This window comes from Centroberyx gerrardi, chromosome 2, assembly GCF_048128805.1.
Source record: "Centroberyx gerrardi isolate f3 chromosome 2, fCenGer3.hap1.cur.20231027, whole genome shotgun sequence".
Classification (NCBI taxonomy): Eukaryota; Metazoa; Chordata; class Actinopteri; order Beryciformes; family Berycidae; genus Centroberyx; species Centroberyx gerrardi.
Window position 1 is genome coordinate 27,903,222 of NC_135998.1, and position 16,449 is coordinate 27,919,670.

At 42.1% G+C, this 16,449-nt stretch overlaps 1 protein-coding gene across 1 annotated transcript; it reads right to left on the reverse strand.

Annotated features, from left to right (window-relative positions):
* Positions 1 to 7,715: 7,715 nt before the first annotated feature.
* Positions 7,716 to 15,878, reverse strand: ash2l (ash2 like, histone lysine methyltransferase complex subunit). Its single transcript, XM_071898451.2, has 17 exons — positions 15,820 to 15,878; positions 14,754 to 14,820; positions 14,412 to 14,557; positions 14,177 to 14,265; positions 13,912 to 14,006; positions 13,574 to 13,669; positions 13,375 to 13,470; positions 13,169 to 13,244; positions 12,960 to 12,977; positions 10,506 to 10,605; positions 10,101 to 10,318; positions 9,699 to 9,866; positions 9,178 to 9,371; positions 8,999 to 9,091; positions 8,813 to 8,911; positions 8,566 to 8,625; positions 7,716 to 8,428 (listed from the first exon to the last, which is right to left on the reverse strand). Exons 1-17 carry the CDS (start codon positions 15,876 to 15,878, stop codon positions 8,321 to 8,323), a joined length of 1,782 nt encoding a protein of 593 aa, XP_071754552.1. The 3' UTR covers positions 7,716 to 8,320.
* Between the last annotated feature and the right edge of the window lie 571 nt (positions 15,879 to 16,449).

A 16,449-nucleotide genomic window follows, 5' to 3' on the forward strand; every position in this document is an offset into this window, starting at 1 on the left:
GGATAGTCCATCTTGTCGGGTAGGAACATTTATCAGAATACCGTAAAACTTCAATTAAAAGCCGAGTCCCAATTAGACGCCGGTCCCTTTTACTGGCCGGGTGTGGCTACACGTTTTGACAAATAAAGGCCGGTCTCAATTAGAAGCCGGTTGCCAGTTTTTTTTTTTTTACTTGCATTCAAACGTCAGTCACATTTGCTGATCGCCATGGCGGCACAGAGAAAAAAGTACGACCTGAAATTCAAGCTGTCAGTTGTCAAATTTGCTGAACAAAACTCAGAAGCAGCAGCAAGACATTTCTCCGTTGATCCCAAGAGAGTGAGAGAATGGCGAAAAAATAAAGTTGAACTTCAACGTCTGTCCGAGGAAGACGGTAAAAGGGCTTTCTAAGGTAGGCTACCGGTATTTTGATACGGCTCTCGCTCTCGCTCTGTGCATGAGGTTGGCCTAGATGTGCTGTCTCTCGGAGCGAGATCAAATGAATGATTCGTAATTGATATGTTATTCGATAGCCTAATTTTTATACAAGTAATATTCATACTGGTTTACCAGTAAATAAACAATTTGATAGTATTTCCCATCTTTGCTGAGCAAGAGTTTTAGGAATTAAAGGCCTGTCCCATATAGACACCTATCCCAAATATAGGCCGGTTGAGTTCAGTGTTTGAAGCAAATAAAAGCCTGGGCTATTAATTGAAGTTTTACGGTAGGCTACTATCTGTATAAATGTCATTAAGATTAGAGTAGCGTGTAACAAAGTGGATATCTAATAAGGCTTGGGTAGAGCATCTCAGTGATTAAGGACACATAGATGGCAGACATTAAGTGGATAAGGTAAAATACAATTTTATTTAAATAAAAAATACATAGGCTACCCCCGTACATAAAATCTGCACTAAAAGCATACAAGCACATAAAAACCAGGAGCCCCAATACAAGGGAAGATTGCGTGCACACAAAAGATAAGTCTGCTACAGAGCGAGCCGGGAGGCTTCATATAAGGAAGAACAGTTGATTTTGTTGCAGTTTACACACCAGGCGGTCAATAGGTCTACAATACCGCCAAAATATGAGACCAATGCCACCAATTTGATTTTCCCCACTAGCATACGATACCGCACAGAAGTAGCCTCGCTCGCTCGCTCTGGAACAGCGTCCCTCTTTAAGTCCGGAGCCCCTTTTTAAAAAGACGCCGACTGGACTTCCCTTGATTGCTGAGCAGCCACAGATGCTCAGGTCTGCTGGGTAACGGGACCCACCGGAACATAGGAGGGAACAGAGAGACAGCCGATCAGGAATGCACTTATCAATAACAACTAATAACCATCCTTTCATAAAAATATAGAAACACTAAAACAAAAATGGCAAAATGAAATACAATAACAGTGCCCCGCTACACGAGAGTGAAGCCTGGTGATACTGGCTGATGGAGAGGAGAGGAGAGTGGAGCCTGGTGTTACTGGCTGATGGAGAGGAGAGTGAAGCCTGGTCTAACTGGCTGATAGAGAGGAGAGTGGAGCCTGGTGGTATTGGCTGATAGAGAGGAAAGGAGAGTGGAGCTTGGTGTTACTGGCTGATGGAGAGGAGAGTGAAGCCTGGTGGTATTGGCTGATGGAGGGTGAAGCCTGGTGTTACTGGCTGATGGAGAGGAGAGAGAAGCCTGGTGTTACTGGCTGAAGGAGAGGAGTGTGGAGCCTGGTGTTACTGGCTGAAGGAGAGGAGTGTGGAGCCTGGTGTTACTGGCTGAAGGAGAGGAGAGTGAAGCCTGGTGTTACTGGCTGGTGGAGAGGAGAGTGAAGCCTGGTGTTACTGGCTGAAGGAGAGGAGAGTGAAGCCTGGTGGTATTGGCTGATAGAGAGGAGAGTGAAGCCTGGTGGTATTGGCTGATAGAGAGGAGAGTGAAGCCTGGTGGTATTGGCTGATGGAGAGGAGAGTGAAGCCTGGTGGTATTGGCTGACAGAGAGGAGAGTGAAGCCTGGTGGTATTGGCTGACAGAGAGGAGAGTAAAGCCTGGTGGTATTGGCTGATGGAGAGGAGAGTGAAGCCTGGTGGTATTGGCTGATAGAGAGGAGAGTGAAGCCTGGTGGTATTGGCTGATGGAGAGGAGAGTGAAGCCTGGTGGTATTGGCTGATAGAGAGGAGAGTGAAGCCTGGTGGTATTGGCTGATGGAGAGGAGAGTGAAGCCTGGTGGTATTGGCTGATAGAGAGGAGAGTGAAGCCTGGTGGTATTGGCTGATGGAGAGGAGAGTGAAGCCTGGTGGTATTGGCTGCTTTTCTCCATGAAGCACTTTGTAACTTCTTGTTTCCAAAAGTTATATGAAGTAAAACTTACTTACTGACTTACCTACTTACTTACAATTTACAGTTAATACAGTAGCCTATATAGTATATAACAGGTCAGAAATCGAATTATATCAATACTTACCAAAAGTAATCAATTGTATCAACAAACAATTACACTCCAGCTACCATATAATTCTAAAAACCTATGTATGTCTAAAATCTAAAAGGAGGCTGCAGCTGCTGCTCTGAGCTAATAGGACAGCTGACAGTGCTGGCATGGAACAGCACACTCAGTAGATCAGAGAGCGAATTGTATCAACAAATAGGCCTATAGGCTAAAGGGACAGCTGCCTTCTGACTTGGAACAGCCCGCTCAACATATCAGAAACCGAATTGTATCAACAATTATAGGCTAAAGGGACGGCTGACTGCTGGCTTGAGATGGCCTGCTCAGCAGGTCAGAAACCAAATTATATCAACAAACAATCATACCGAGATCTGAGGACAGTGTATCACGCCGGCTACCAAATCTCTAAAACCTATTTATGTCTAAAACTATACTATTTACAGTACCTGCAATCAGAGTCTCAGGTATCTCTTGGGAGGAGAGGGGCTGCTGCTGCTGTCATCGCTGCTAGCCTTCCTCTTCCTCTGACTCTGACGCATCGGCACGTCTCTGGGCCTGGGGAAGGTACAGAAGGGACAGCTAAAGGGACGGCTGACTCTGCTGGCTTGAGACAGCCCACTCAGCAGATCAGAAACCAAATTGTATCAACAAACAATCAAACCTGGGGAAGGTACAGAAAACGGACAGCATCATGTGGCCCTCTGGACTGTAGTCAGTCAGCCTCCACCGACCCTCCAGCTCCCCTCTCACAGGGCAGCAGACTGGGGAGATGACCCTGATGAAACGGCTGCCCGCCACCTTGGAAATAAGACCACATTAGAAATAAGAGTTTTGTGTAACACTTTCATGTGCCATCCTCTGGTTTCAATGTAAGTCTTTTAACATGTTTGATTATTTTTTTGCCCATAATAAATGCAAGCAATCACCTCCATAGGGCAGACGTGGTTCCTGGGGTCTGCCTTCAGGGCTGCTGGCTCGACCTTGTCAGGGTGGCTTGGAGTCACAAGGGAGTGAGCTGAAGACCTGGAGGCTGCTGTGGACACGATCACAGCTGCCGGTGCTTCCATCACGGGACCTAGGGATGGGACAGTATATTGAAATTCAATATATTGCAATACAAAAATGTGACAATACGTATTCTGGGGCAGAAAAATTAATCGCAATATCAGCTATATCTTATTCTGCTGTAGTAATCACAAATGAGACAGCTTGCCCATCACAATTTCATAAGCTCTCTATCAAAATTATTAGACTATTTATTATTATTTGCACCTTGTAATGACATTTTTTAATTCTTGTTTAGGTTCTAGCAAGCCAATGCCATTGCTAGAAAGATTTGTGGTTCAGAAATAAACATAATTCTGCAGAGTCATACTTTGTTGTCATTGAACTTTTATCCTATTACATCTTTTTGTGGTTGCAGTGTTTCCCCTAGCATAGAAATTAGTGGGTGGACCCAGTAATGTCGGGCCCAGTAATGTCGATCACCAGCCCACTAATCCCTGTCAGCAATTACACCAAAGTTTGCCGGCTCTGCAGTGTTTGGCCCTTCAGGCAAATCACAGAGTAAGTACGCCCCAAACCCAAATCTGTGGTGAAGCCTGACATCTACTACCCTATCCCTCCATCTACCCTACTTTTCACCATTAGATGTCAGGCTACACCACAGATTTGGGTTTGGGGTTTAGTTACTCTTTAAAAACGGAAAAGTCCACCCAACCGGGAAGCCAGGTCACTTTAAACAAACACACAATCAAATGACAGGCACAAACAGTTCAATCTGAGCCGCGGAGCTGACAGGTTGTGTTGTGAAAACACTATAGTAATTTAACTTTCAAAGATGAATTACTATAGTGTAAAGTTTGCTACCTAGCATGGCAAGGAGAGTGAAGGAATATGTAGCCATCTGTTGTTTGATTGACTGTAACGTTAGCTAAATAGGTGGCAGTGGTGTATCTGAATATGGTGGTGAATATGGTGTTAATCTGAATATAGTCATTTAAAAAGTCTCCTATAGACAGCCATCAGTCTCTTAACTTCTGAATGCACCAGCATTTTAGAATCATTTTATAGACAGAATGAAATCTACTGTTTTGTGAAGCTTATTCGGGAATGGCAACAATATGGAGAGTGTTGACTTGTATCGTGTAATAAGCATGTCCCATCCCTACCTAGTGGTGTGTTCTCCATGTGGTCCTGGGATGGATAGACGAAGGGGGAAGTCAGCACTTCCGCTTCAAAGGCCCCCTCATGGTAAATCCAAGAATAGTCACTGGACTGTCCGGTGAGGCGGCGGAAGAGGGTGGGGACCACCTGACCGATGGCAAGGATGTTGTCCCTAGTCAGAGGACGGTTCCTCAGGTTGGTCACATGCATCAGTACCCCGATGATTGTTAGCAGCCCAGCTAAATGGAAAACACAATGAGACATGAATTACTTTTATTTATCTGACTACATGCCTTTCTTAAAAACATGAAATAAAAAGTAAAAATAGGAAATTTCATTAGTGATTCAGGAAAAATTAAAGATGTGAAAATATCATATCTAAGCTCAAATATTCAGCACTGTTGAAAAAGAAATCCATGCTCAAGCAACAAAAAGGAGCGATACAACCTTAAATCCAAAATAGCATGCTGAGAGAGAAAGGTGTAACACTCTTGTAGAAGAAAAATGGAAATCTATTTATTTAGCTATAAAAACATGAAGTTTTGGTCACTTGACCCTGTGCCTTTCTCTCTCAGCAAGCCCAAATATTCAGTAAGAATTAATTGTTGGATCACTGTCAAACACATGAATAAGTATATATACATTAAGTAAGATGTTGGGCTATTTCAGAAATGGTAGAAAATTTTGTTTGCCAGTGGGACTGAATCGGCAAAGGCTTCCAGAGAAAGCTTAAACAGCTCTATAGTTGAGAGACCTGTATATATCTACATGCACCTAAATCCACATCACTCTTTGTGACAATAAGCAAATTCTGTCTGGGAAAGGTCTTAATTTTATTTCAGCCACACATTATAATGCTTTTGAAACATATATTGACTTTGAAATATTTTTGTAGACAAAGAATTCTTTGGGTCTAATGATGAGATACCCGTTGAGATGCGCTATACAAATAAAAATTATTATTACTATGTTCTTTTTAACATGCCCACTGTTAAGATAATTTCTTCCTGGGATTTGCCTGGACATGCTTTACTAATAAACTGCACTCCAATGTCAATATCTAAGAATTATAGAGGAGTGTCAATTAGAAAATCTTGTGTGATATCAAATTTCCCTTTGTAAAACACTTGAACTAAGATCAAGCCTCTAACGTTATATTAATTGTAAAGAGGCACAATTACATAATCTAACACCAAAATCCACCCATTTGCTGCTGTTCATAACAATAAAATAAATGACTCCCAGCGGGAACTGTGTGTTTTTACATATCAATTTACTTACTATGTCCTTTGAGACATGCTTGTGATAAAGGGCTATATAAATAAACAAACTTGATTAACCTAGCATCCAACCAAGCCAGCATCCAATTCACAGCCAACACTAATTGAAAACTGCACATTTTCAGTTTTAAGAAATCGTTTTTAGCTAACATTACGGTAGCTAAACAGTAGCAAGTAGCAGGCTAACATCAAACCTAAGCTAACGTTAGCTTGCAGTGGTAATTGAATTTTTTTTTTTTTTTTAAATTGATCAACCCTTTGGCTGGTAAAATGTCGAGGGTCACAACGGTAAAATACAAAAAACAGTAATTGTTTTTCTAAGGCTCATATTTTAACGAATCGTGTTTGTTTTCATCCAATTTATATAAGCTAGCTAACCATAGGTGAGCTAAAGTTAGCTTGGCTAACTTTGACTCGCCTTATTTTGCCTTACCATGTTTTGTCATGTTTTTATTTTTTAACCAAACCCACATTTTGACATTTGGTCAGGGTTATAAGATAATGATGCGTTATGGCTTCGTGGCGCATGGGGTTCATTGGAGACACCGGTGCCGGGCGCACAGCCACCCTCTACAGCCGCACCCACTGTCTGATACCCCGAGTCAGTAAATGAGAATAAAGAACTTGTCTAGTCTGTTATGCTTTTTTCATTCAAATCAAATGAATGTGAAATGTTGAATTCATGGCTAGGTTCACTCTTTCCAAAAACAAAAGGCACATTTAGGAAACCTGGGCCAGTCGCAGCAGTCTCATCTTCCTCTAACGCCATGTCGGTGTCTCCCTCTTTTTCTAACACTACGTAGGGTTTCCCCGTTATGGAGGTGAGAGCTCCGGTGTCCTGTCGCGCCGCCAGTGGCACAGGTATCATATATGTTTTGATAAAAATAACTCGTTTCCTGTCCCGTCACTTTAAATGTAATCAAAACTACAGTCATGGTTGTGCGCTACCACATAATGTTGTTCGTCGCAGCCATATGCATATCTTTATTACAATTACAAAATGGCATGCTCCAGGCTCTACTATTGGGAAACCTAGGAAGAAGATGACGCATGCAGTTGTTGCCTATTTGGCAAGAGCCTGATGCTGGTTGTGCAACATCAAGGTACACTGGTTGAGGTGTGCGTAATTGCGCAGCGCTTTGAAAATGCGCACCACATCGTTCACATTAGAGGCTGCAGGTGGAACGCACATAACTGCCAAGCCGGCTTTGGATGGATATAGCGATTTCATCAGCTGAAATATATCCTACACAGTTGGATGACATATTGGTAAGAATAACCCCCTGAACTTCCCCAGTACAGACCACAATTACCTTTTACCTTCATCCATCAATGAACCTATCCATTGATAGATGACATGGATTGATGGAGTGCAGTGTGTTATAGTTATCTTTATAGTTGTCGCACTAGGTGTGAATGGGCCTTAACAGCCGCAATTTAGGCGCACGCTCATAAACTTTTCTGTCATCCTACTGTGATGCTCTTATTAAACAATAACAAAACAAACATCTCTGACTGGTAAAGGCAAATTGACATTGACATTGATTTTATATTTCATGGCAAGATGTGGCCTTTCTTATTCCATAGTGCCACTCGAGCTGTTTAGGTGGTTTGCCTAATTTTGTCCTATGAAAATCCTGGGAATTTTATCTTCCCCATGCGTGATGCCCTAGCGCCGCCTATGATTAGGTCATTGATATTTAAGATTGAACTTTAAGATTTACTGCCTTTAAGGCATCACATCTGCAACAGTTGTAACTTCTTTTCAAACACTAAAACCATTTTCACCAGTTGTGACATTATAGAAAAAATGGCTGAGCCATAATAGATTTGATATTCTTTAATACCAAATGCCTGCATCTTTTTTTTTTTTTTATTTAACCCAGAATATAAAACAATTGTAAATAACTGGCACACATAGTGAAACAAACAAAATTCACATAAAGAGAATACACAAGACGTTGTAATCAGCTCTTGTCTCCAGAAAGAATGTATGAAATGTTGAAGTGGCAGTGGTACAACACAGTACCAAAAATATTTGTGAAACTGACATCCAAATAAGATTTCTTTCTACAGCATAACAATTATGGATTACATCAAAGTATACATTTTAAAAAAAGCAAAGCACCAAAAATCTTTTGATTTATACAAGCTGTCAAATGTTCACAAATCAGTGTGGAATGTCTGCTGATGACGCTCTAACGAATCTTGACAATATCTAGCTGTCCATGATCAGCTTGTTTTGATCATTTTTCAGAACAAACTCATCAGGTTTTAACACGTTTTTCTCCAATATGTTGTCCGGCAAAACTGATATTGCCAGAGTTGAAATCGACCATAATGTTCTCTTTTGACCTATACATGTACTGCAGTGTGGGGTGCTTAAATATTACTGGCTAAAGATGGGCCAATGTTATGACTGGGTGTCTCTGTACTGAATTCAAGGCGTATGTGTGTGTGTGTTCATCCTTCCCATGGCGGGCTGCGTCTTCCATCCACATCTGTCTCTACATGGTACAGCATATCAGCCAGTGTGTGTTCGATCACAGCTCCCCAGCCCATGTCACTCATCTGAGGTAAAAAAAACAAAAAAACCCAAAACAAAACACAGAAGGTTGATCAAACAATAGCTCAGTATTGCATTAACATAAACTTATATAAACATCATCCCTGAATCTAGTATTATTTATCTTGACAGATGCTCTCACCGGCTGGTACTTTATGTCCTTGGGAGGGTGTTTGAAATGCGGCCCGAAATTAACTGACACCTGAAAAGAGACAGGGTAAAATTTTATCAGTCTAGAAAAACAATGACAAAGTACACATTTACTTGGGATACTGTTAATGCATACAAAATCTACTTTGATTTTATTGCAGTAGGGGTCATTAAAAACAAGTTTAACCCTTTAGTGATGAAAAGTAAGACTAACACTCAACACAACATGCTGTACTGACCGTGCAGCTCTTGTAGAGTGAGATGGCAGGGAAGTAGAGGCCTTCAAACAGATTTTCATAGGCAACACCTTGGCTCACCCCATTCTTATAGAAGATCATCTGAAAGAGAGGAGTCACAAAAGTCAACACCAGCAAACAGTACAGGGATTACTCTCTAAAGGGATTACTTTGCAGTGGTTCACTAACCTTGCTGGGGCTGATAGACTTGAGGCTTTTCTCTGCTTTGTCCACATAGTCCTTTTCCTCAAAGTACAGGTAGCTCTTGAACTTAATTAATGCCTGAAGAAGAGAACAGACCCATGAAAAGTCAGAGTGAAGATGTATGTGCTGTCAGTGTATTTCTCTCATAATACCATAGCTGTTACCTTGTCCTTGTATGTGTCAGGCAGAGCCTTGGCGGTCTCGGTGCCATCAGGCAGCTCTATGAAGAAGCCCAGTGTATCTCCCTGGCCATAGGCTGAGGAGTAATGCTTTCCTATTGACTGGTGAAACCGCGTGCCCTTCTTACTGCGCCAGGAGTAGCTGAACTTGTCGTAGCCCAGAGGAGCCTGCAGGTTACCTATGATACAAACATGGAAAAATGGCAGAATAATGTCAACACTGTCCTCATCCCTCCACTCAGACTGTGTATGTAAGGCCCCCTTTATCCCTGGCATGTGTCATGTATTCAGACAGTGTCTAGCTATGATTTACATATGTTAATATGGTCACGTGTCTCTGAACACATGTGGAGCCGCTTTTCTTTATGGGATTTTGAATACATCTTGGGTACAATTACACCTGGATCTTATGCATTTTTGCTCCATCTGTATACAATCCGATCACCCAGAATGCATGTTAATGCCAAGTATAAAAGGGTTCTATGTATGTATGAGGTTCCACTGACCAAGTGGTTGAGACCAGCCTAGCCTGGCTGCAGTATCTGGAGGCATCTCATCAATGGAAACCTCAAAGTACCAGGATCCCTTCCGTACACCGTGGGAGGCTCGGACCATAGAGTAGCCCTTCTCCCCCGTGACCGTCAGACGGTCGTCGGAGATCTTCAGTTGAGGCGCTGGAACATGAACGTATATGATTTTTGTAAACGTAACATAAATATAGACTGAGCAACACAGCCTGAGGTCTGACAAAAGATAAACAAAATCAACCTGATAACTGACATCAAAATAAACTAGAAAATCATCACTGTGCTAGGGCTGTTCAGCTCTCTGTTGCAAGGCTAAGTGACCCTTGCTGAGAAATTGCTGTCATGCATGCAGATGGAGTTTCTTGGTAGACTATGCAGTACCTCTGTCATGTAAGGCCAGCAGGACCCTCTCATACAGACAGGCCCTGTACAGATCCCCAGGTATGGGTTTGCCAGCCCAGCAGTCCAGTTCTAGTTTCTCTGGGTCTGGGGCGTGGGGATCTGGTTCTGCCAGGATGTAACGGTACCCATCCTTATTGAAGGGGTGCTCTAGTGGGTAACCATGGGGCGGCAAGCGTTGGGCGGAGAAAAGAGGGTCACTACAATGGAGGAGGACAGAGCAGAGAAGTAGAGGTTAATTTTGTATCTTCATTGATATAAGTCACAGTAAATTAAATGTGGCACAAAAGAGAGCCAAATTCCTTTGGCATGTCTGTAGGGCACCCAAACAGTTTACTGTGGTTCATCCAGTGAGAGTGTGTGTGTCTTTGCCGACTATTTTTGTACCTGCGGGTTCTTTTAGCTGCTCCTGCAGCTGCTCCCTCCTGTTGTTGCTGCTGTTTACGTTTGGCTCCTCTCCCTTTTCCTGGGCCTGGGGCCAAAGCACCTTCAAAACAACAACACAGATTACGCTATGAATATAAACAAATGCACACATGCATGCACGCACACACACACACACACACACACACACACAGTCGCACTCACTGTGGGTCAATGGCATAAGCAAATAGGTGGCCACCTCAAGAGACAACTAACCAGGTAATAAAAATGGACAAATGATGCTATGGATACTTTCACTTATGAACTGCCCTGTTATACTTGCCTTTGGGTAGCAAATACACTCTCCACCTTATTTTATTGTTGATGGTGTGCCTCGTGAATATTAAAACCTGATATTGTGTTTTCAATACATATATCAGAAGTGGTCAATGGCATAGGCAATGTAAGCAGCTGCCTTGGGTGGGTGTTTTGTTTTTCCTGTCCCAAACAAGCTCCCATGGACCTGGGTGTCCCATGAATGAAAGTGACAGAACACCATAACATTTAATCAATGGCAGTTGTCCCCTGAAAAGCTACTTATGATAAGTTAAGTCACACTATATTAGACTAGGTTTGCTAATAGGCAATTTGTGTAATTGATAGGAGATTCTGAAACAAAATCTCAGGGTTTGTAGTAAGATTCTACATTAATCAAGTTCATTCATTGTTGACTGTCTTTCTTCTCCACAGCGGTTTTGCATTAACCTTTTTACAGCCTAATGTAAATAGTGTTTGGAGACGTTTATGCTCTCCACCTCCAAAGTTGCTGGAAAAATGAAACATTTTCCCCATCAATTACATTAGGTCTTGGTTGATCAGATAGCTGCTGTTAGCAACATGATACAATAATCTGAAACAGTACTAACTGTTCACATACAGAAGAAAGTGTGTTTGATTCAGTCTTTATACTGATACAGATACGCTTTTATAATATCATGGATGTCTCAGAGGGCCGTCTTTTCATTATCTTTCCCACCAACAATGCCAAGACCGCCACTGCGTACACACACACACACACACAGTGAAAGCAGGTTATTAGGAGTTTGGTGTACTCGGGGAGACAGCAGGCACAAAGAGGCAGGAATTAGTTCGCATGGCATTTTCCAAACACTAGCAGCCTCTTACAATCCCTCTTCATCATGGCCCTGCCATATTATTCTCTCAGTGCTCTGACCCAGATCCTGGGATTTCCCGCTCAGATTCTCATCTTCCTCCCAGGAGTAACAATGGCTATCAAATGTAACAATGGAAATCAAATGTGGTGTAATGCTTAATTATTAGTATATTCTGGAGGAAAAAAATGAAAAGCAAAATAAATGTAAAAACACTCTCATTCCTTTATGTAAAAAAAAAAAAAAAGGCTCAAACCAATTGTTGTGTGCTTAACACTCAAGGAAAGAGCACAGGGTTGGCTTTCTCAACCTTATGGTGATTAAGAAATGCTATTGACTGTAATTATAGGACCTGTTTTTCTCTCTTCTGCATGTTTCTTCACCATTGCAGAGAATGAAAGCAGCACATCCACTTCACACATTTAAATTTTGCACAAAACCTGCATTATACCTATGGTACACAAAGCAGTTGTATGTAAGCCTGAGACAACCTTCAGGTATCGGACCGAGTGTTAAACCATTAACCACAATGAAGTGAAGTCTGTACATTGTAAAGCTCCTGTTATTGTCAATTCATTAGCACCATGTGAATTGATTTCTAAAACGGGAATCCGGAGAATTGTTAAATATTGGTGGGGCCTCAAGAGAAACATCACCGTTGTCCTTACCAACTGCAAACACCTATGCAGTGAAGTCTCACAAGTAATTTCTCAAACTTGAAAGATGAATCTATGTGTGCAACCCTAAACAATTTGGTTTACTATATTTAATGCAATTTGTTTCAAATTTAACTGACACATAAGTATGGTGGCTCGGGTCTGTCATGGAAGTCAAAAGTGGAGGAGAAGGAAGGGGATGAGGCTAATTAGTATTGGATGAAAGCCAATGGCAAATCAAAAATGGCATTCTACTCTCACATATATTGTTATACATGGAGTACAAAGTGTCATTTCAGACAGGAGATTTCAGGGATTTGAGAGCCCATGAGCAGCAAGCCAGAGGACGAGGAGGATATATAAGGTCACCAATCAAAGGGGGGAAAGCTTTGGGGGGGGGGGGGGGGGGGGGGGGGGGGCACCAAACATACGCAGAGAGCAGACAGGGAGGTTACAATTGGACTTGGATGAAGTTGCCCATAAGATACTGACTGAAGATCAGTTTTGCTCAAGGCCCGTATTGAATTGTGATTTGGGGTTGGGGGAAAACTGATGTCTGGTTTGAACCTCAGGGCCAACTTCTATCCACAGGGTTACAAGACCACAAAACACACCGTTCAGGGCCAGATGCCAAAATACCACATATTCACCTGAGAAAGCTGATCCACCTGGAACACAATGCACAGAATTGCCACAGTCATCAGATTTAACAGTCTCTTACTCTCTATTCTGGGTAGTTCATGCTGGCCATTACTTAAGGTCTGTGAAACATTTTCCCAAGTTCAATTATTATCATCTATGCTGCATGGAGAACTGAATCACATTTTCTAACTTAATTTTCTTTGTGTCCCGTGCTTACCGTTTAGCCCGCCGGCAGTGGGGGTGGCAGTGGTCTGTTTCTGGGTGTCATATGAAGGTCCAATGTTTCCCAGGTCCTACAGAAGTGTAAGTACTTGTCAGCATCACAGCAACTGAAATTCTGCTTTAGACGTGTACAAAAGTTCTTCATTTTCTGCAGTGCGAGGTCTTCATATGTGGTACACATGTCAGGTGCGTGCTAAATACCTGGTCCAACAGGCCAAACTTTGGGTATTCTTCCTCTGGGTCTTTGCTGCCGGGGTCAGGGTGTTCTTTCACTAGAAACACATCTCGCTCTTTACTCTGGAAAATACACACAGGAACTATTACTATTTAATAATAATAATAATAATAATAATAATAATAATGTGTCTTTCCTCTGTACACCATGAAAAAGCCACATTACCATTGTCTTCACTATGTTGTTGGGCCAGGTCAGTTTCCCTGGTCTTTGACGAGTTGTCATGCACTCCCAGTGCTTATCAATGAATGGTATGATATCCTGCAACGACAAATCAAAAACAGAGACAAATCTTTCCATATGTGAAGACGGAGATGTGCACAATGCAAAACACCAGGTAAAAAATAAATAACACTGCATTAATAGGTATACATTAACTACAGATTTTTATTCATTAAACAGAATAATGAAACAGTATTACCTCCCACAGAGCTGCTCTATATTGGAAGTTTTATTGTATGTTGGTGTAAAAGTATTACAATGACTGTGTTGAGTAGACTCACCTTGTCTTTGGAGAACATGGTCTTTGGGTGTTCCTCTTGGGTCCGGGACCGCCATGTCAGGTTTGCCAAGGCTGTGAGGCACATTTCCTTCAGATCTGAAACACAAATAGCAACACCAGTTTGTCAATGGCAAGTAATAAAGAGGCAAAAACTGCTGTTAAGCGCAAGTAAAAGAAGAATGAAATCCACTGTTACGCCTGAACTACACAGCATGCGTTAGGTAGTTTGTAGCACAGAGGAGCTGAGGCTGAATCTGAACACCTACTGGCTTGTTTCCTGAGGAAGTACGTGTTGCCGCTGTGATGGCACACGTTGCAGTGAAACACATAGTTGGTCATAAAGGGAAGACAGGTCCTGTAGGGAAGGAGGAGGGAAGATGATCAAACAATGACAATTACTGAGAACATAGTCAGACTTGTTAGTTGTAGCACAAAAGAGCTGCTAAGATGTCACTGTTGACCATCAATTGAATGGCAGGGCTTCCCATTAATCATACATACGCAGTGTCGATGCCAAATGTGTCTGCTGTGAACCATTTCATGCACAAGGCACACTGCAGCTCCACCTCTCCCAGCTGCCTCCCACTCTCCTCATCCCCAGATCCAGTCAGGGCGTCAGCGGCCTCCGAGCCTTCACCACCGGTGTCCTGTGAGAAATCGAGTTTTGCTTTAAAATAGCTTTTGTCTGATTGGAGCGAAATTACAACTACAAAAGCCACGGAGAGAAATGTACTGCATGCAATCAATAACAAAGTCAGCCGCAATGCCAATGGAAAGGAAATTAAAAAATCTCAGACATCAAGCATAACAGGAATGAATAACAACAATGTCTAGCCATGTTACCATTCCCTCTTTGCCATTTGAAGATTCAGTATCCATGTTAGTGGGTAGTTCTCCAAATGCAGCATCGCTGAAAGTAAACAAAAAGACAACCAGGTTATTTCATAGCTACATTATACTGTACAGCTGGTAGGATTACATGAGTAGTTAAAAACACGAGAACTAGCTTGGTTTCTACGCATATAACAACACTGCTCAGATGAGGGACCCACGTTATATTCTGTGCGGTTGTGCCACACTAGCAGGCATGCTAATCAGGGATGTGATAGAGTCAGGACGATGAATTAATTCAAATGTGTGTTATGAGTTAGCCGTCCGTTAGCTGGAGGTTGGCATAGCTAGCTCTATATACCGCTTGGTCCATGCTTTCAAGGATAAGTACAGTTTCGCTCTATTCAAAGAGAAGCGGTACGTATCGGCCAAACGTCTGTGTGTTAGCCCCCTATACGTGCTGTTCTCTGTCAAAACATCCGCAAGTTGACAGTTGCCTTGTTTATGGACAAAGGTACATGCATCGTATAATGCGATTTAAGAGTTTTACGAATCATTAGGAGCCACGCTTCACTTCGGCATACATTCAGTACACCAAGCAGCACTTTTATCATTTGTTCGCCAGTTGTTCCGACCATCTCCTTCCGTCAAAATGAACCGTGCTTGGTGGTGACGAGCAGTGTGAACCAATTTAAAAAGCTGACAGTTTATTTTAACAGAGAGCTGCTTGAGGGGTTGTCCATATGCCGATTTCACATTAGATATTTCTGGCAAAATATAAATGTCTTAAGTTATGCTTTACAAGCTATTCACGTTTGCCAATAAGCAGGGAAACATAAACCTGCCAGATTTTTGAACGGAGTTTTGGAGTGACGTCCTCTCCATACAAAGAGAATGAGACCGAGCTAAACTGTCTGGTTCACTAGGCGAGTTGGTGGAGTGCTAGCGTTAGCTAGTTTGCTAAATGCCTTTATAGCTAGGAAAGCTGATTGTGTATGCTTTATATTTGCACCGATAATCAGGTATCTGACCTGCAAAGCTATAATAATGAAATATTTTTTGCCTGGGAGACACATACCCCTCTCCGGTCTCCTGTTCAGCAACAGCAGCACTACCCGCCTCTCCTTCCGACGCCATGTTTCAAATCAATGGCAATTAAACAGGAAACATCGCGAGACACGGTTGGGACAACAGGAAAATTAACTTCCGGGTAGTTGACAAGACAAGAAGGGTGGTTGAAATGTTTTAAAATAATTAAAAGTAAAGTTCAAACCCATACTAGAGCCACGTCGAAATCACATGGCAGTGTTTACTTTTCCAATTCAAATAACGTTGGGTAGCAGATTGGTTTAGAAAGCCAGAAAGTCCAGAATGTGTGTAGTCTGTTGCTGCCTTCAAGGCCTCCTCGTAAACTCCTACTTCCCAGCACGCAAGTCATTTGTGCTGCAGTGGCAGAACGAAGAGGAGTAATGCGGCTTAGACATGTAAATTATTCATTAGCCAGAAATTGTACAATTTATAGGCCTAACTATGCACAAAATGCAAGACAACTAAAAGTTAAACAAAAGTGAAAATAGAAACATACAACAATACTAATTATAATTATTATTTGCATATAATGCCAAAAATAAAATAGGCTACCTCGCCACCTACACGACACATTTCGGCAGTGTGGATATCGTAAAAATCTCCACGTTCTTACTTCTCA